This window comes from Ursus arctos, unplaced genomic scaffold (assembly GCF_023065955.2).
Source record: "Ursus arctos isolate Adak ecotype North America unplaced genomic scaffold, UrsArc2.0 scaffold_7, whole genome shotgun sequence".
In the NCBI taxonomy this organism is placed as follows: domain Eukaryota; kingdom Metazoa; phylum Chordata; class Mammalia; order Carnivora; family Ursidae; genus Ursus; species Ursus arctos.
In genome coordinates, this window is record NW_026623089.1 from 74386588 (window position 1) to 74408445 (window position 21858).

The 21858-nt window shown below is 37.8% G+C and overlaps 1 protein-coding gene across 1 annotated transcript in view; it reads left to right on the plus strand.

The window, feature by feature from the left end:
- Positions 1–21858, plus strand: part of PCDH15 (protocadherin related 15) — a 1631248-nt gene that overhangs the window by 1310117 nt on the left and 299273 nt on the right. Inside the window, exon 16 of the mRNA XM_057308638.1 lies at positions 8503–8696. Coding sequence (XP_057164621.1) covers positions 8503–8696 — 194 coding nt within the window. The remainder of the gene's footprint in view (positions 1–8502; positions 8697–21858) is intronic.

Genomic DNA, 21858 nt, shown 5'->3' on the forward strand with positions numbered 1-21858 from the left:
CTCGATCCCACAACACCGGGATCACGCCCTGAGCTGAAGGCAGATGCTTACGACTGTGCCACCCAGGGGCCCTATTTTGTCATTCTTTAGGCTACTTTGGATGAAAATATTTTTATTTTTGGATTGTTCACCACTAATATATAAGAGTACAACCGATTTTGTTTCGCCTTGGCAATCATTGGCTAGTTCTTATAGTTTCTTGTAGATTACTTTGTATTTTCTACATAGGTAATTGTATCTTCCTCAAATAAGTATAGTTTTACTTCATCTTACCAACCCGATGCCTTCTGTTGTTGTTCTTTTATGTACTTTGTTGCACTGTCTCAAACCTCCAGTACAATGGGGAGTGTAAGTGCTGAGAGCATCCTTTTCCCATTCCTGATCTGATGGAGAGGCACTCACCCTCGTCGTTAAGTATAACACTAGCTGTCGGTTGTTCTGTAGATGGTTTTTTCAAGTTGAAGAAGTTTCCCTTCATGGTCTTTTCAGGTTGAAGAAGTTTCCCCCTATTTCTAGTTTATTGAATCTTTGTTTTTCATAAATAGACATTCAGTTTTATCAACTGCTTTATCTGTGTTTATTGAGATTATCATGTAGTTTTGCTTTGTTTTATTAATGTGATGCATTATATAAAGAGATTGAATGTCTTTATTTTACCTTCAATTTGAAGGATTCTTTCACCAGATATATTATCCCTGGTCGACAGGTGGTTGTTTTTCATTCCGGTACTTCAGAATATGTCATTCCTATGCCTACTGGCTTCTATTGTTTGTAGTAAGAAGTCATCCATGAATGATACATCATTTCCTTTTATGAAATGAGTATTTTTGCTGCTCTTAACATATTCTTTGTTTTTCGGCAATTTGCCTGAAAATTTCTCATCACCTACCCTGATGTCTGATCACCCTGGCCTGCCTTCCATGAAAATCCTGTTAAGTTGGTTTAACAAGAAGCCGCCTACCCTTAATGTCTTCTCTTAATAATTTTCCATCCACTCTGCTCATTGGCTGTAAATCCTCAGCTGCCTTTACTGCACTTGGAGCTGAGTTGAGCCCCTCTCTCCCTCCTGTTGTGATAGTACTGACACCTATCACAAAGGTCCTGAACGATACCTTCCTTACCATTTTAGCAAGTGTCAGAATGATTTTTTCTTTAACAGTCTCTAGATTTATTTTTTAATTACTCTGTTTGTTTTAGCACTATACTGTGATACCTCTGGATTTTGATATTGAATCTGAGGACTTTTTTTAAATAACATATCTGGACTTCATCTGCTGAACCTATTTCTCTTAATGATTTTTGCTTTGATTCTTCATTTCTGTATGGCTTCATGTCAGCCAGTGATTTGCACAAACACCTAAGCCCGTAGGTTTCTTGCCCCCTTTGCCCGTTGACTTGAATGTGGGTTGGGGTGAGGGCAGGAATTTCAGGCGGGGCTCAGGACTTCCTGTAGGCATAGACATGCCCCCACATCTCCTCTATGCATGGGAGTAGTTTCAGAGATGTGCGGAGAGCTTACCCAGCCCTTCTATTGGGCTCTCATTTTCTGTCTTTTTCTGCTGAATTTCTGGCTTGTTTGCTTACAGCAACTGAGACCACAACTCTACAACTCATATTGGCAGAGCTGAGGTCGATCTGCTTTCAATTCCCACTGTGCTTGATTCTTTTATTAACTCCACACCAAACTCGGTCTGTCCTCTCTTAAAGCAAGTCTGCTGCTTTTAGTGGCCAACCCTACTTTTATAACGTATGTCAAGTGTACTTGGGGGGTCAAGGGTGTCCAGTGATGTCCAAACAAGGCCACTGACTCCTGCTTTTCTTACCTAATGTTGCAACAGTTTTTTATGAATAATATCTGAATTTGTCCCCTTCGATGGATTCTTAGAGGCCTAAATGGTGTTTTTGATCATTTTGCTTCAATTTTTTAAAATTATTTATTTATTTGAGAGAGAGAGAGACAGCATGACTGGGGAGAGGGGCAGAGAGAGAGAGAGAGAGAATCTCAAGCTGACCCCGTGCTGAGCGCAGAGTCTATGTCATGGGGCTGGATCACAGGACCCCGATATCATGACCTGAACTGAAATCAAGAGTCCAATGCTCAACCGACTGAGCCACCCAGATGACCCACATTTTGCTTAGATTTTTACTTTTTGGGAAAAGAATTATCCAGCCTCCTCACACCACCAGAACCAAAAGTCCTACCTCCTCGACGCCCCTCTTTCCACTTTCAAAGAGCAGTTTCAGTCAGGAGTAGAGATGGGACCACATGTATAGTATAAAGGAAGTGATAGAATTTTGAAAATAAGGATTCCTGTGATGAATTGGAGGGAAACCAATGAATGAAATAAAATAAAGGCACTGTATTAACAGGAAGAAAATATTTTTTTCTTTTTACTGAAATAATTTAAGTGAATATTTTCATGAATCAATTATAAGTCATAGATTGTAGTTTATTTTTATCAAAGGAAAGTTCCATATAACTTTATATCACTACTATGAAATGTATTCATTTTATAAGACCCTAAATTTCATATTTATTTCATACTCTCTATGTCTAATAAAAATTATAGGATGACAGGTGTGTGGAGCACTGAATCTTTGTTCTGTTGAATTAAAATAATCGAAGGAAGTGCTGTCTGAAGAGAACTGCAATATCACAAATCGTTTAGCAAAAACGTCATCCTGCAACTTATTGCAGAAGCCTTCAAGAACTGCGCTTCTGATAGTTTCATAAATAGACCGAGAAAGAAACAGAAAAAAAAATCTATATGAAATGCAAAATACGAAATGAAAGGAGTCAGCATGATGTACTAGGAAAAAGAAGTGAATGTCTGGAAGCACAGTGCAGTCTTTTCTGCCTTAGCTGAAAATCAAAATAAGGAAGAATCAGGAAGACTCAGACACTATTTTGGAAAAGTTCTGGAAAGGGCAGAGTGTCTTCTCAGTGACTCTTCCTGAGGAATTCACCACAGCACTATCGCTCACCTTTTCTACTCTCTAGGTGGGGTTAGAATACAAAGAAACCCCTGTTAATAGTTGATCTCCCTTCATAATAGAAAGCACTGGATTGAAACAAGTGGTTCAGATGGTGAGGTTTGTATCAGCAGCAGAAGGCTGTGGGCTAGATGGTCGCCCATGTGCACCACGGGAAACAGTGAGGCTCATTCTTCATTATTCAATCGGGGTCTACGTTGTGGACCAAAACTTCCCCTTCTTCAAATGTATTTTGCTATCTAAATCAGGTGTGAAATATTTCAATCCATTTTTTGGAGACAAGCACAGTTCTATTGTAATTTTTATTATAAATAAGAACCATTAAATGAATTCACTGCTATTTTCCGAAAACTTCTTCCCTAAAATTAGGGCACTCTCTTCAGCATTGCCTGCTCTCAAAACAAAAAATAAAGAGAAAAAAAGAGTGCAGAGACTACTATCCATAAAATACCAAATACTACTAAATTCAGCATTCAGTTTTCACACACTGAGTCTCCAAGGCGTTGTCCCAGCCCCTGAAACCCTCCATGACACCTCCTCCTTGTCACTCTGTTTCCTGTGCTGCTCTTTCTGGATCCTCACATTCGGCGTCCCCCAGAGCCTAATCCATTCCCCTGTCCTCACATACCTTTCCCTTACCACTAACTGCGCATAATCCATGGTCCTTGATCTGCCGCTCTTCATTCACTCCCAGCTCCAAATGCGACCCAGACCAGAGGACTTACATGCGTACCTTGTAGCTCGCTCATTGCTGCTTATGTTCATTTTCAGTAGTGCCTGTCACATCATGTCAGTATAGATTTCTTTGTTATTAATAACATTCCTCCTCTGATGGTACATTCTAAAAAAAATAAAGAAAGAAGAACAAGGAGAAAGAGAAGGAAGAGAAGGAGGAGGAGAGGAGAAGAAGAGGAGCCCACTTTTATTTACCAAATTTAACTTACCCCCCAGGTTCTAGCATTGTCCCTGGCACCATGGTAGGCTCTCACTAATTATTTAGAAATGAATGTTTTCCTCCAGATTATTATTTTCCCCAAATCAAGTTTAGGAATTAATTCTGTTATGATGATCATCACGTGGTCTCAGTTGGCTTACTTCTATAACTCTTGTGGAAAGGATACAGAATTTTCCAGGCTTTTCTAAACTCAGATTTACATATTTTCACATGTCATCAATTCAGAGTTCACTTTACAAATTGAACTTCATTTTAAAAAGACCTAAACATGAATATTTATGACCTTACCTTGTACTAAATATCACCAAACTTACACATATGGTTCTATTTTTTTTTTTTTCTGCCTGGTTTGGATAGTTAACATGAGTAATAAAGAGATTGAGAAAGACTTTCTAAGAAATATATATATATTTTTAAGCTGCTTAATTTATTAATTTGGATAATAGCTTTGTTTAAAAAAGAACTGCTTTATTACAGGGAATATATATATATGTTATTTATCTGTGTATACATATTTTTTTATTACTTGCTAAGGAACTAATCATGATTTCTAAACAAGGGTAACTCTACCACTTCCATATCATGAGCTTTGGCCATTGTGATGAATAATCATACACTAAATCAAGGATGATTTCATGTATTAATGACCACATGACACCGCGTACCAAAACTTCAAAATACAGGACGCCTAGAAGAACAAATAGTCACAAAGCAAGCCAAGGAGAATCATTAATCATAACTCTTTTCCTATAATATTTGGGATTCTAGCATTGAAGAGACATAATTTAAAATTAACCTACCTTTTTCTTTAAAAAAAAAAAACAGTACATTTTTGGTTCATATATCAGAAAAGGTCAGCGGTGAATTTGTCTTGGGCAAACGTGGGAACAGTATCATCAATGATATTCTCCCCCTTTTCCTGGCATTGTGTTCTTCTCATGGTCCTCAGTCCTGGAAAGAACCAATGTAGACATAAAGATGAGCAAAAGTTGACCAGTCTAGCCCTCAGGTAATTAAGAGCCACACTTTCCTGTGCTTGTAGGAGTCACCCTGACTATACCAACTTAGATAACTTGCCGATTCTTAAACCAAACAGTCCAGGCCAGAATCTCACTCCCATTGTTGGAGCTAAGACCAGCCCCACCCAAGCATGGGCTACGAAGGGATGAACATCTCTCCAAGGAAAACAAGAGGCTCTTACTAGAAGCAAAGCCCAGGATCCCAATGGGTTGACATGCTTAGTCACAGTTGACTTAGCCATCATTCATATAAAAAAATCAATGTGCAGTTGGTTATAGTTTAAGCGTGATGATTCCTTCTGTATGAACTGTGACTTTTATTGAATCCTTGTTTCATTTATGAGACTCCAATCTAAGTTGTTTGTTTGTTTTTTTCTGTTTATGATCCAACGATCTTTACATTTTTCCTTTTAGGTAAAGCCATTATTTTTCGATTTCTCAGACCCAGGAAAGAGATTGAGGAGAGAAATAAACCACAGCCAGATCTAGACATGTTGTATTTATTTATTCACTTTTATTTTTATTTATTGTGGGAGCGATGGGTGGCTGAGGATGTCTGAAACATGTGCATGTGGGGATGGCGAGAGGAAGGGATTGTGGGAGGGTAAAGTTCAGCTCTATGAAGAGGACTGTAGTACACTGCAGAAAAAGATATATAGATGTTCGACTTAGACTGTCTTGCCATTTATGAAAACAATTGCAAATCATAGATTTTATTCTACTTTCTGGTAACTTATAAGCAACACTTTGGCTTCTCCATGAACATCAACCATTCCTCCATCCTCTTTGATTTAGGGCAGACATCCCCTCTGCCTTGGGAACAGTTTCACATACCTTCATCTCAGAGACCACTGGTCACAGTCATTGGGTCGTAACTGAATGAAATTCCCATCAGAGTTTAGTTTCTGCATCTCTCACAAGGGATATTACCATTTTTCTGGATATTCAGCCAGTGTCTCTGTTCCCTTTATTGAATCTTGGACTGCCAATAATTTCTTTACCGAAGTTTTGTTTGCATGTGTGAGGACTCAGTTATGTTGATTTTTAGCCCACTGTGTTCTGATTTAGTACTAAAAGACTGAAAAATAGTGTAAAGCTATTTAAATCACTAAACATGGACTGATTTTTAGCTTATTTGTTACACTCTCTACCTGCTGTTGGTTTCTGTGGAGCTAGTGGTGTTCCCTGAATATATTAGCTCATCTGTGGTTGGCTGGCTCTGCAGTCTGAGGACTGTTTTTCTCACCTGCACTTTGCAGTACTCTCTGGTATTTATAGCACCTCCCAGATGGGTGTCTTCCTCAATTTAATTATTATCCAGCTTATCCTCCCTTCCAATATCATTCATGAAAATGTTAAATAAGGCCAGCCATAATACCTACATCCCCAAAGCATGCTCCTCAACAGTTCTTAACTTGATGCATTGCCATTTATCATTAAATTCCTTTAGCCAATTTAAGTCCCAGGAAGAATGTTAATATTGAATCCAATTTGAGCTAAATTTTAATTAAGATTTCCTGAGACATTATGTTAAGTGATTTACTATAATCAAAATTGATATCTCCTCTGCTACTCCCCCCACTCTTAATTTTCTAATTTTACCCCATGTGAAAGAGAATTGAGTTGGTCTGCTTGACTTATTCTCCATAAATATACATCATTCATCTGTTCTGTTTCTGCAAATAGTTTCCTTCTCCTTTGCCTTTAGGACCATGTCTGTCATCCTCCTGTAAGTCCCCGAATCATTTTATGAAATGCGTTTCCTGCTGGCAACCACATCTGTCCACCCCCAAATACCTAATCTCAGCTAACTAAATGCCAATCTCTCAAATTTCCTTCTTTCCTCTCAATTATTTTTGTAGCTACTAGTTCTATGCACATTATCATTCTGAATGCAGTTGATACTAAACATAGATACAGAGTATGCACAGTATCTCCCCTTGAGGGTGATGGTGTGTGTAAGGCACTTTGTTTACATCTTCTCGGGATGGTGAGCATGAACATCTGAATGGGCCATTAATTAACATGGTACTCTCGAAATTGAATTCAAGTTTCAAGGTAAATGTGTACACTTGCATTTGATCTAAGAAGGTACACCAGAGTACCCAGGAGTCACCCAAAGGAATCTGTGAATGATAAAGAACTAGTACTTTATAGAAGTGAAAACTGGGGGTTGGAAATACACATAAAATATTAGTAAATAAATTTTTTTCTATAGGTTTACTTATTTAATATTTTATTTATTCAACAGGAAACTTTTAATTGTTTTCCTGTTATGTATAAACTTATATGAGGCCACCTTTCTTATCCCCATCCATCACTTTTGGAATGAGGAAAAGAGAAAATTCTGTGAATGTCTGGGGGCTCCTGGGTGGCTCAGTAGGTTGTGTCTGCCTTTGGTTCAGGTCATGATCCCAGGGTCCTGGGTTTGAGACCTGCGTCAGGCTCCCTGCTCAGTGGATAGTCTGCTTATCCCTTTCTCTCTGCCTGTTTGTGTGCTCGCTCTCTCTCTCTCAATCTCTCTCAAATAAATAAATAAAATCTTAAAAAAAATAAAGAAAATTCTGTGAATGTTTGTAAAATGCATATTGTAAGATTTCCCACTAGAATCTACTTTCCCCCGGGAGTAAATTTATATTTATCAGCCATTTAAGGAGCCTTATGTAACTCATTAAATCATTCTAAACTTAACTTTGCTTTATTGAATTAATAATGGTCATTCTCTTCTCACACATAATGACCCAAATATAGTTTTAACTATTGGATACATGTGGCTTCAAAATGGACCTACAAATTAGCCTTAAGAAAGCGCATGTAGTGTTATCAAGGGCCTCTGAATTCATTCCCTTTTCTCAAAAGAAAAAAAATATTTCTTGGGCTTGACAGTTTAATTTTTTAATGAGATATTCTACAATCGGAGATGGATTTGTTTGATTTTGAAAGATAATACCCTAGGCCTTTTCTGTCTTTTATAAGTCAGTGTGAACAAGATCATAAAGATATTTCCTAAAGCGAAGTAGAAATAAAAAGGATGCAAGGACGAGAAACTCTCTGAGAGACGGAAGGAAAACATTATGGATGTAAAAAGCAAGAGCAGAAAGAAGGATGACAGTAATAAAAACAGACTTCACCCACTAGGTTTTCTCCAGTCTCGGTGAACAGTAATATGTGTTTATGTGTCCAGAACAGAAGAGTAAGGTAGAGGGGGAAAAAATTAACTTTCCCATAGTGATATTAGATTTGATGTTACAGCTTTCCTCTTCTTTCCTTTAGTAAATTAAAATAAAGACAGTCTTCAAGATCCAAAACTTTTATCACTTTCATAAGAAAAGGGGAAAAAAAAAATCCTTTCTGCTGGGATTGCTTCCGCAACAGAGCACCATAGCCACGCTTCAAGAGAAGAGCGAATGTGCTGAGAGTTCTTTCTTCACCTGTATTTTGTCTTTGAAAGCAAGCTCCTTTTTTGAGGGGGCAAGGGCACAGGGGGTGGAAAGCTGAGCCCCAGGAGGACTGACGATGTGGTTTCTGTTCCAGCTCACGGCCATGGACGCGGACGAAGGGTCCAACGGGGAGATCACGTACGAAATCCTAGTGGGGGCTCAGGGCGACTTCATCATCAACCACACAACGGGGCTCATCACCATCGCCCCGGGAGTGGCGCTGACGGTGGGGCGCACGTATGCGCTCACGGTCCAGGCCGCGGATAATGCACCTCCCGCGGAGAGAAGGTAAGGCGCAGTGCAGCCACTGCTGCTTCTCTGAGCTCCCGGTTACCGGTGTCCTGACACTGAGGAAGCGCAGCAAGTGTACTTTTATTCTGTACACGCCTAAATTAGTCCAGAAAATTCGAGGGGCCCAATTCTCAGGAAGTGCACGTTCTTAAACTTGGTTAAGTTGTAGGGAAAGGACAATAAAGACAAGATTAAACCACAAAATAAGTAACTATGATTTCATAAATGTGAGGGATGCAGATATCTGTTCTAGGGGGGGAACTGGGAAATATCAGAAGCAGGTAGCCAATTTATTGCTGAAAAGCAAGTTTGCTGACAGTGAGAGATCACAGATGTAGCAGCGACATGAAATATCTCAGGTTTGAAGCCACCTCTCAATGTCTAAACATATATAAGTACATATATATATATATATCCCCTCTTTATATATACAAAGTATACACAAATGTATGTGCATACACACATATATAAATGCATACACATATGTAAAAATATATACATTATATATTCTATCTATAGAATTTATTATAGAATTGATCATTTACCTATAAAATATATCTATATGTATCCCATTATGCATATTCAAATATATAGATACATAGATGGTATGAGTGAAAAGCAAAAGACTTCCCACTATTACAACTGTGTTTATTTAGTGCCCCACCTGAGATGTCTTTTTTATTAATTTCTTGTTTGTTTCCCGATTTTCAGTATGTATTTAAAGAAAATATGAATGAATAGTAATTCATTCCTGCACCTGTTGGGTTTGTCCCTTTACAACATATCCTGGGGCTCTTTCAATATGAATACTGAATAATTTCTTCAAAACTCATTTCTCAGCTACATAATATTCTTTCATGCATGTGTTATACGATGGACTTTCAAATTCCAGTCTCTCTTTTACTGACAATGAAGAAATAAATAACACCGAACAAGCATAATCTGAATATGTGCAAATACCTCAATACTCTAAATTCTCATTTACCAAAGGGCATATGCAATTATAAGTTTCAGTGATAACTGTCAAATTTTGTTCCATGGGGCTCATAACAAGTTACAGTTCCGACTGTAAAGTCTGAGAGTGGGTAATTCTACAGTCTCCCCAGCTGTGTGTCATACCAAACACGTGGATTTTTGCCAATCTGATAAGTAAAAAATAACATCTATTTTTTATCCATTTGCTTACGAGTAAGTTCATTTTCTATGCTTATGAGCCAAGTCTGTTACTTTTCCTGTAAAGTCTGTGTTCATAGTCTCTGCCCATCTTTCTATTGATATGTCAATATGTCAATGTTGCTTTTCTTTAAAAGTGTCTTGGTTGCTCTTTATGCTAATTTTTTGACTATATATAAGGTAGTTCAGTGGGTTTTTTAACCATATTTTTATTAGGAACACATTAAATTCATAAATTAATTACCTAGGGTTAAATTATGTGTTTTTGATGTCAAATCGTTCTATCCAAGAACTTTCTATTTGTCCATACTTTCTCGTGTGTCCTGTAGGAACTTTTATTTTTAAATATTTTCTTTATACGAGTTCTGTGCATTTCTTCGTTTGTGTTTCCCTATCTTTTGCTGTTATTGTACATAGACTCTTTTCTCTTTGTTCTATCTGATTTTTATATATGTGAAAGCTATAATCTCTTATTAATTTTAACCCACTTTCTTATTTAATTCTTTTATATTTTTATAGTTTTCTCATCAATTTTCAGTGTTATCCAGGAATGTATTGTATAAATAATGAAAATTTGTATCTTTCTTTCCATTTTCTTTCCTTTAATTTCATTGGCTAATCCCTGCTGAGCATGGAGCCTGACATGGGGCTTGATCCCATGACCCTGAGATCATAACCTAAGCCAAAACCAAGACTTGGCCTCTTGACTGACTTAGCCACCCAGGCATCCCCGCTCGTCTTGTTTTTAACTCAAGTAGGAATGTCTGCCAGATGTCCCCATTATATTGATTAATGATTTTTAAAAAAATCTTTTAAATTATGTTAAGAAAGTGTTTATTCCCATTTTATTGGCTTTTTAAAATAAGAAGATATATGCCCATCATCTATGAAGACAGTAGTGACTTTTGTTCTTGAGCTAATCATATAATGACTGATCTTGATACGGTTCCTAAATAAATCTATTTTGCATTCTTAGTGTGAATCCCGCTAGGCTGTGATGTTTTATTCTTGAATTAAAATGCTAGATTATGTTTGTTACTTTATTTAGTGAAATTAGTCTGTTCTCTTTTTGAGAAATTTTTATGAAGATTCCATACAGCTGTTCTGATATCTCATAAAAGAATTAAAAACCACAAAAGATGTAAGAAAGAATTAACAATTGTAATAGCAAGTGTGAATGAGTGGTAAAGATCTCTAAAACCAGTATATAAATCCAAATTTTGTTCCCTGAAAAAAAGAGATAAAAAATATGAAACATAATCAAATAGATAAGCCACCACCACATTTAATCAAAAAAAGGGAGAGGGGCACCCAAGTGGTGCAGTCTGTTAAGTGTCTGATTCTTGGTTTTGGCTCAGGTAATGATCTCAGGGTTATGAGATTAAGCCCCACTTTGGGCTCTGTGCTCAGCAGGGAATCTGCTTGAGATTCTCTCTCTTTCTCTCTCTCTCCCTCTCTCTGCCCCTCCCCATCCATGCTCTCTCTTTATCTCTCTCTAAGATAAATAAATAAATGTGTTTTTAAAAAAGGGATAAATTTCAATAATAAATTCTAAGAAGGAAATACTACAGAAAATAGAGGAAATTAAAAGAATCATAAGAGATACCTTTGCTTTAATATATGTAAAATTTGAAAAGATGAGTGAAATGGATAATTTTTCAAGAAGATACAGCTTATCAAAACTGATCCCAAAGAGTAATAAATTTTAAAGAGATCAACGTTATGGAGGCAATAAAGTTTTCAGAGCTCCCCTACCCAAAACTACAAGAGGGCCAAGCAATTTGACAGGAGGACCATAACACAGCCAGTGAGAGGCGTCATTCCCCATTGAGCCATCCCCCAGAGCACACGCCAAACCCCCACACCACACTCTGCATCTCTCTTTTCTTCAATCATGGAGATGTCATAGGGGGATTCCCTGCTCCTCACGGATATCGGTGGACTGCCCCTCCTTCTCCTTCCTTGTGTTGTCCTGTTGAGTCTCATCTTGTCTGCTCCTCCATCTACAGATGGCAGCCCCTTCCCCATTGTCTGCTCTTCCAGCCTAACCTCTAACCTCCTTTCCACATGGTCACTTCCAGACCCGCAGGTCGCTCCAGTGGGATCTGGTTCCCAACTGTCCAACATTCCTTCAGTGTCATCTGTTACTTGGCATCTTCTTTTTTTTTTTTTTTTAAGATTTTATCTATTTATTTGACAGAGACAGCCAGCGAGAGAGGGAACACAAGCAGGGGGAGTGGGAGAGGAAGAAGCAGGCTCCTAGCAGAGGAGCCTGATGTGGGGCTCGATCCCAGAACGCCGGGATCACGCCCTGAGCCGAAGGCAGACACTTAACGACTGCGCCACCCAGGTGCCCCTGTTACTTGGCATCTTATGGTCAGTCGTGCAGCTGCTCTGACCAAACACCCCTGGATCCAGCTTCAGTGCATTCCTTTCTCTCAAACTCAGATGCCATCTTGAGCAACACCTCTAAGTTCTACCCTAAAAACAAACACAGATGGACAATCCTCTGCTCTTGTTACTGACATCCCGGTTCGCGCCACACGTCTCTCTGATCCCAGCTGTTGAAACCTCTTCTCCGTAAGCTTCTGCCAATGCACCTCCCATCTCTTCTCTGTTCAGGGGCCTGAGAGATTCTAGCAACACAGGAAACACACTTTCTTTCTGCTCAAGCTCTCTTTGGGGTCTCACATCTGACCCGAAGTAAAAGGCAAACTCATTAAAAAGACCAGGGGAGCCCAGCACACATTGCCAGAGGCCACCAGCCGGAGGACGTTCCCTAGTGTCACCTCCTCTGTGGGACATCATCTTCTGCTCCACCATGCTTCTCCACTCCAGCCATCACCCTGCCTCTGCTCATCCCTGAGGCTGGCAGCTACCTTCTGACCTCGAATATGACCTTCCCCTCTCAGCCTGGATGGCTCCTCTTTCCATTTGTCTGGTCCTTCTGGCCCCTACTCAACCATCACTTTCTTTGCAAAGTTTTTTCAGACAAAGTATTTACAGCTGCAACAGCCTTTCCATACTTCTATGCCGCTTTTTATCCACTGCACTTATCGCCCTGGGATAGGCTATTACGGACCTTTAGGTAGGGTATGAAGTTGATGGTCTGCCTTGCTTCCTCCCCCACTGGAATTTTAGTTCACAAGGACAAGAATTACTGCGGTTCCATTGTCTCTTGTGTCTACAGAAGCCCAAACAATTCCTGGAATGCCCTAGGTGCTTAAAAGTTATCCATTTTTATTGTTTTCCTAAGTTCTTAACAAACATCTTTTTTTTCCTGTTTTTTTAAGCAGATGAATTAGAAAAGGAGACAGTGTAATATAAAATTCAAATAACTTTAAAGAGCCCATGAAACAAAAAGGCAAATTTGAAATTGTTCTGCCTTCTTTCATAGTATACACCAATTCTGTCTAATTTTGTCACTAATAAGTTAAAAAAAAAAAGGTGTCAGTGAGAGTAAGATTTTCTGTTCCGTCCAACCAACCATTTATTATACAACCACCACTTACTGTGTCATGGAAATACAAAGATAAACAGAATGCCGTCGTGTGCAGGCCAAAAAAATTACAATACAGCGTGGAAAGTAGGACTATAAATAATTGAATTCAGTTCATCATGGTAAGTGTATGATTGAGCCAATTTCTCTGCTTTCTGGGGCATCGAGGAGGGCACTCGTTATAATAAGGGAGTACTTAGAAGGCCTCCCAAGCAGATGACTTTCAGAGAATGAGTCAAGGTTGACCAGGTGAAAAAAGTAAGTCACATTATTTGCACAGCCTGAGAGGTCTGAAAGAGCTTGGTCATTATGGGTAATTACCAGTCTAGTCAGTGTTACCAGTGCGTAAACCCATTCGAGAAGGGGCAGGAGAGTTAAGGGTCATTTTATGGAAAATTTAATTTGTTTTTTAAGAAGCTTGGACTTTTTATCCAGTCTCTGGAGGTATTTGTGAAGGACTTTAAATTAGAAGTTGAGTGAGATGAGTTTAGTTTCTGGGGAATCCGTCTGGTGTCCCTGTGGGAGATGAATTTGAGGGGGACAACATTGAAGGCAGGGAGATGACATAGGACTCTACCACTGGAAAAATCCAGGGGCTAAAGGCTTGAATTGGGTGTTAGGAAGGTGGAGAGATGGAATCGTCAAAAAAAAAAAAAAATCTGCGAATATTTTGTCTAAGGTGACAGGGTGGAGATGTCAAGTTGGTGTGCGTGGTTTGGGTAGAGGAGATGAGCTGAATTTTGGACTCATTTAGTTGGATTTGGCCACTGTTCATATACCCAAAAGGCAAATAGATGTATACGTCTGAGCATGAGAAAATAGTTAAGGGCTGTTCCTTGAAAAGACACACGGAATACTTTTATATATTGTCCTAAGGTAAGATTCAAAGTTTGAATGAATTTAAAGTATAGCCTTATTCATACTGGGTTATTCCGAAGAGGAGTTAAACATGATTGGTGCTGTGTAATTAGCATGCGGTAGAAATCATGCAACCTACTCTTGATACATAACTTCTAATCTGAACAACAACACTGTGACTTTTGCATTACTCTATTTTTGCAGACCAGACATCTGAGGCTGAAAGATGATAATTGACTTGGCTAGATGGCCCTTCGCCCACACTCCCACCCACCTAGGACTATTGGATTCTAGACTTTATCTTCCACTCTGTTCCATAGCCATGACCTTTTGTTGTGATTATTCTGGAGGGAAAAAAACAAAACAAAACACTTCAGTTGCTTAATATCAGTACTAATAATGTGAATTTTAAGAATTAAGGCACTTTTTGTTTTTACCATTTAAACTTTTATTAAAGTCCCTTAATAGTCATCAATTTATTTTATGACTTTTTATTTCATTGAGTATAGTCCTATGCTATGTAGATCCTGTAAAATATATATATACTTGTATAATATGACTGATGACTTTTTAACTATTTTATAACTTAAGAGTGAGATTTTATAATCCACTTCTTCATTCCCATTTGGAAGTCATATCACTGATTTGTCTCAATAAGCTGCTGCCTATAATAATCGGGTGCAATGAAAGATTTCATTGGAGTAAAATCTTATTCAACTCCAGGAAACAAAATGCCAGCTTCAGATTCTGAATACACAGGTGGTTTTGGTGACATTAAGCATTTAGTTGACCTGGCCTCATTGTTTTCCTTATGGACAATGGTCTGGACACTAAAAGAGCACCTTATAATGTTTGGTCAAATATCAAATGGGACCTACAGAGAATAAAATCTGAATACATCCTTTCTCCCTGCTGGGATAATGTCATGTTCCCTCTAGGATAATACGTTTGCTATTTTCTGGAGGAAAATTAAGCTTTCACATTGACTTGATGAATGAACCAAAGAGTTGTGAGGTCTTGCTTTCAGTATTTCCTTTGAAAGGAAGAGGGTACTTGAAAATTATCAGCATGGAAGTACAGACCTTGATATATTTACAAATTGACCCAGCCAGCAACAGTGATATGTAAACCTACTTGAATCATAACATTAAAAAAAATGGCAATTTTCCATTTTATTCTTTTTTCAGATTAGAGATCTTAATTCATAAATTTAAATAACAAAATAAGGCCTATATGAATTAACTATTTTTGAATTTGTTATTCTAATTAAGAAAACTTGCTAAAGATTCAGAGAGTAAGAAGAGCAAGTCTGTAGTCTTTGTTCTGTTTTGTTGAGTTTCTCATAAGTACAAGAGGACAGATAAAAACCAAAAGTTTTAAAAAGTAACTGCATTCGAAGATAGTAATTCGTCTATTGGTTTATGTAAGTCTTCTTATACTTATTGAATTGAATTGAATTAATATTTATTTAATTTCAATATGAATAAAGTACTACTATAAGGTATTCATAAAGACACAGAATGAAGGACAGACCTGTCCCCAAATATCTTATAATATAATTACAATAAAATGATTGGTGCATAGCATGGCATATTTTCTTGATTCCCAATTTTTTTCCTTGGAATCCAAGGTTCTATCTAATTAACACAAGGTTAAATAGTTCATTCTCAAAATCATTCTTATCATTAATTTTATTCTTTTAAATAACAACAAGATATATTTAACATTAAGAATAGAAAATAGGAGTACTCATTTTAACAAAAATTTACTGAGTTCTCACAATTTTTAGCCTCTTGGGGAAGCCCTGGAAATATAAGACAAGTAAGATGAGATCTCTGACCTCAGAGTATTCATATGGAGGTGAGGCACAGGTAAGACTGGACAGGCAATGGTAGGTAATTACAAGCACAGATCAACTTCGACAGGAATGATAATGGGATATCCAAATAGAGCAATAAAAGCAAAGACCCAGAGACTTGATGAAGAATGGTGTGTTGTGAGAACATGCATTACTTGGCACATGTGAGCATATCACTAATATGCTTGCAGTCTATCTACCAGTCCCCATTGTTGTCAGATGAAGCTTAAATTAGTAAGTATAGCACATGAATCCCTACATGATCTCGACGTTTGTCTGCCTCTCAGGTCTTAACTCTTACCATTTCCCTATTTAAACCCTTCTCTGTAGTGCTACAAAGCTTACAGTTTTATTTATTGCCCTGTGAATTTGCACATGTGTTTTCCCCTGTGTGGAATGTCCTGTGGTCTTTAAACCTAAATCCATCTTGCATCTTAAAACTCTGTCCCTGTGGTGCCTGGGTGGCTCAGCGTCTGCCTTCGGCTCAGGGCGTGATCCCAGAGTTCTGGGATCGAGCCCCACATCGGGCTCCTCCACTAGGAGCCTGCTTCTTCCTCTCCCGCTCCCCCTGCTTGTGTTCCCTCTCTCGCTGGCTCTCTCTCTAAATAAAAAAAAAAAAAAAAAAACTCTGTCCCGCAACATCCCCTGAGAAGTTCCTCTGACATCCTGCCTCGGTTTTAAATCTGAAATCTTTGCTCCTATACTTTTCCTATATGTACTTCCAAAATAGTAAAATAGAACCTGGGAACATTGAACTGTAAATATAGCTTTTCTAGCCCAGTGTTGATGGGAGACAAAGGAAAAGGGAGGCAATTTCTGTGTTAAGTCTACTAGGGAAACAATATACACACTTCCACCTGAGAAGCAAGGTAGAGAAGTAAAGTGACAAATAAATACCCGTAGCATGGAATCAATAGAATATTACAATACACATTGTATAGCCAACACTCCAGCAACATCATCTCATTAGTACTGAGTACTATTGCAGTATCAAAACAAACGGACTTTTTATCTTTTGAAATAGTTCTGCAAGGTGAAAGCCTCTGAAGTCTGTCTTCCCAACCTCTTCTATATTCAAATTCTATTTTGGTCTTACAAAAAACACAAAACAAACAAAACTAAGAAGTCTCATTCATGGTATAATTAAAATTAATTGTGATAGCATACCTTAGCCCAAGATTTGAACCAATTTGTGATTTCTTGTAAGGTAGCATCCTTCATTACGAATGCTTCATACTACATCCATAGTATCAGATAAGTCAAAAATCTCCAATTTACTTCCCAAATTTGTTCTTGTAGGATGGGGGGAGAAAGGGTGGAATGACTTTGAATTTAGAAGCCTTGCCTTTTAGTTTATCTTCCGTTCCTAATTAACTTTTTAACCTTGATTCAGTCACTTAATCTTTCTGATTTTCTAATCCTCTTTTGTAAAGTGAGAGAGTTAAATTAGATGGCTTCTAGGGTCTTTTAAAATCATAAGATTACCTGAGAAAGTACATCAGCCCTTGGGTTCTACTTTGACTTCATTACCAAATGAGAAAGGTAAAGCTGTATGATTTTCCTTTTTTTTTTTTTTTTTTTTTTTTTTTAGAAATAAAGATTTATCTACATCATACTGGCTATATTACAAAAATAAAATTTGTATTGTATAACTGCTCGATTTTATGCATTTAAGACTAGCTATAAAATGTTAATACAAAATGTTCACATAAAATGTAAACATTATTATTTATCTAATGACTGTCCTGTTTTATTCTGTGCTTAACTCTTGCTGTTGAATTACTAGTATTTATTACATTAATGGTATCATTTTATTATGAATACTATTGGTATTTAGTTTCAGGAAAGCTAACTCTGACACAATGCTGACATCAGGGATAAAAAGGAGATAGCATTTTAAAAGGCAGTAACCCTCAGAATCTGGTGGTTATTTAAATACATTATAGGAAGAGCCAGGAAGTTGAAGAGGAAAAATCTAGACCTTGAAACTTGATCTTTCTCAAACAACTCCAAGATCCAAGTGGGGGGGGGGGGAGCAGAAACATATGTAATTAGCAATTTTAGCATTTGAATTATTCTGGGAAGGAGCAGAGGAAGGGAAGGAATAAGGTTGGATGAAGGAGAAGCTGGTGTTGGACCAGCTGCTGCTCTGTCTGTACTCTGCCTGGCTTCTTTGTTTTGCATTTTAAAGTTGTCTTCTCTCCTAGCAGATACACCAGCCTCTTTGGGTGTAGAAGTACTTCCTCCGGTATTGTGGATGTAACAGTTTAGTCCCTTCCTGTGGTATTGGGGATGTAACAGTTTAGCCCTCTTGTGGGAAAACAGTCAAAGGGGGAAGAATAAGGAAACACACAAAGCATAATCAGTTCAGTGTAAACCATACTCTGATGAGCACAAAGAGCCTCGTATTCTGGTAAAGACTTCAAGTATTCCAGACCAGTAAACTGAAGCTGTAAAAAAAAAAAAAAAAAAAAAAAAAAAAGCCAAAAGTAGGAAAGGCCTAACTTTTTGAAAGAAAACTTTGAATCTGGAGTACAAGTGTGTTCTAGGTAAAAAAAAAAAAAAAAAAAAAAAAAATTCATTAGTGAAAGAATCTCTTACCTCCAGGGTTACCAAGGTGAGCACTAGGTCAGTTTATAGAGGAAGCCCCAGGCTACAAACTTAAAAAGCAGGTAAGCCTACATGTTTTTCTGCCAAGAGCTCCCAGGACAGTGGTCTTCTAAATCTAGTGTGTGTAAGGATATTGTATATCCATAGAAAATGCAGAGTCTTCTGTCCCATACCAGAAGATTCTGATCTAATATGTCCCTACACTGACACTACCACACCCCACTTTGGGGAGGTGACCAGGTGTATGATGCCTTTAGGTATTTATCCTAGAAAAGGGGAAGGATGCAATTAAAATGTTTTAAAAAATTATACGGGAAATTAATAAGGTATATGCAAGCTTATTTACCCTACTCCTTAAGAATAGAATAAGAGTCTTTATTTTGAACAGTTATCAATAATAATGGATAAATATGTTTTTGTATGTGCATACAGATACATATGTATACACAATCTACAGACACACAGATTTATTAATCTTATTTAACCCTTCTGCTAAACCGAGATGTTAGTATTACTCTCATTTTTTAGATGTCAGTGGTGAAACTGAAACAATTTGCCCAGGATTACACAGTGGTCCACATCCAAATTCTAACTTAGGGAGGTGTGGTTACAAATCCTGTCTTCAACAACATCCCTCAGCCAGGGTTATTACCAACATGGCAGAGGGCAGATATTATAGGACTTCTTATGCACAGACAATGTGCTGGCCGGAAAAAGGGACAGACTTATAAAATGTTTAAATGACTTGATGAATAACAGATGCTAAAAGAAGCCAGGGTCCTAAGGGTAATATCAGGGAGAGTATGCATCCCGGGGATGCTGTTGGAGCCACGTCACCACCTGGGAAGATAATGGGTCCATTTCATTTTTTTTTTAATAATTTTTTATTCTGTTATGTTAGTCACCATACAGTATATCCTTAGTTTCTAATGTAGTGTTCCATGATTTATTATTTGCGTACAACACCCAGTGCACCATGCAATATGTGCCCTCCTTAATAACCATCACTGGCCTATCCCAACCCCTCCCCCTTATGAAGCCCTCAGTTTGTTTCCCAGAGTCCACAGTCTCTCATGGTTCATTCCCCTTCTGTTTACCCCCCTTCATTCTTCCCTTCCCTCTCCTACGGGTCCATTTCAAAATGAAAAGTGGGGCTCCGTAATGCACATTAAATTTGTTAACTTGTGGATATTTTTCTTCCTGCTGTGTTTTCTTTTGCATCTAGCCCTAAGATTAATACCTATAAGCTTATAAGTAACATTTCATCAACCATTTTAACCTAATGTAAACATTTTACTCTTAGGGACGCTTGGGTGGCTCAGTCGGTTAAGCATCTGCCTTCGGCTCAGGTCATGATGTCAGGGTCCTGGGATCGAGTCCCCCATGAGGCTCCTTGCTCAGCGGGGAGCCTGTTTCTCTCTCTGCCTGACTCTCCCCTCTCTCTCTCTCTCTCTCTCTCTCGCTGACTAATAAATGAATCAAATCTTAAAAAGAAGCTTACTATTAAAATCTCAGTTGTAAAAAAATATATGTATTTTGAAAAGAAAACAATTAGAATTTGATTCATTTTATTGACAGATTTTAACAATAAAGTGATAAATCCAGAGGCGAGAATAAATACAGGTACTTTGATTATAAATATAAAAACTGATTATAAAAGAGATTTTAATTTTAAAAAGATAATTTTGGAACAATGTTGTGATAAATGTTAAGTGTGATTTTTTTTAAGTCACTGCAACCTTTTAGACGTACTTATATTCTGTAGGTATCTCATCTATTGAGCGTGTGTCCGGAAACAATTTGGACTTAGGCATATTATAAGATGATAACCTGAAATTTGCAGTGCCTATGATCTGTATTTCTCTGCAAAGCTTTTCAAAACGTAGCCTCTTTTAGCATAATAATATCAGAAAAACATTTTTGGTGGCCATGTATTTTAATTGAAGCAATTAATAAAAAGAACTTTGGCTTTAGAGAGAGAGCAACAGTGAGTGGGCAAACTGGTGGGGAGGGGCAAAGGGAGAGAGAGAGTCTTAAGCTGGGTCCATGCTCAGCGTGGAGCCCAACACAGGGCTTGATCACATGACCCTGAGATCATGACCTGAGATGAAGTCAAGAGTTGGATGCTTAATTGACTGAGCCACCCAGGTCCCCCAGAAGAACTTTGGGCTACTTTAAGGAAATTCTAGCCCCCAAATAGAAATGACTACAAATGTGTTTTTAGTGAAAAGTGGTGATTTTGTTAAAAGAAGTTCAAAGCATGTAACTTCGGCAGTGGTTATGTGTTCCTTAGGACAGAGGCTAATTGTTGTCAAACATTAGTGGTGACATCTTCTTCCAAATGGGAGACAACTAACTTTCTCATTACTATAATTTTAGCCAGCGCTGCTTCTGTATAAGCCTTGAACATCTTGCTTCTGTAGCTTTTGTTGAGCAAAGAAATTTCAGAGTTTACAGATATCAAAAAACTTGATTATGTCAGCGCTAATATTTTTGTCTTTATAGTAACAGAATGTCGTCTTGTCCTTCAGAAAAATTCCCGATTGATGTAAGACTTTCATTAAATCTAATGTATAGCTTTTCATAGTATATTCTTCAAAGACTTAAAAACACCTTTAGTTTTGTTTGCAACTAGTTCACACAACGATTACTTTATGAGCCTGACTCTTGACATGCATTTACATGAAGCCATTGATGTCAGCAAGAAAACTAAGAAAACACAGCCCGTATTTTGTTTTGTGTGTTATTGTAATCAATACCCCCTCTGCTGGTTTAATGGGAAGAGAGCCCCAAGGACAGCTCATATTACTAGATATTTATAGAATACTTTTTATTATTAGACATTAAAAAGGAAACTCAGGAGTCAAGGCTCCTGTTAATTTATTAGCTTTACTTGTATAGCTATTCTGTTTTAATTCACACTATTAATCTAAGCAGGAAAAATGGGTACCCTGAGGCATTTCCTTTCTTTTTACTAGGATAATTTCGTAGAAACGTGATGTTTCAGTGGTAGCTTTTATTTTGCCATCCTTTCATTCTGAATTGTTTTATTGTTTTCTCTAAAAATTCAAAATGTCCTCTCCTGGAAGCCCAACAGCTGAACGCGGACTGCAGTCTGTCATTAAAGGTGAGGTAGATTTTTACCCATCTTGTTCTGTTCT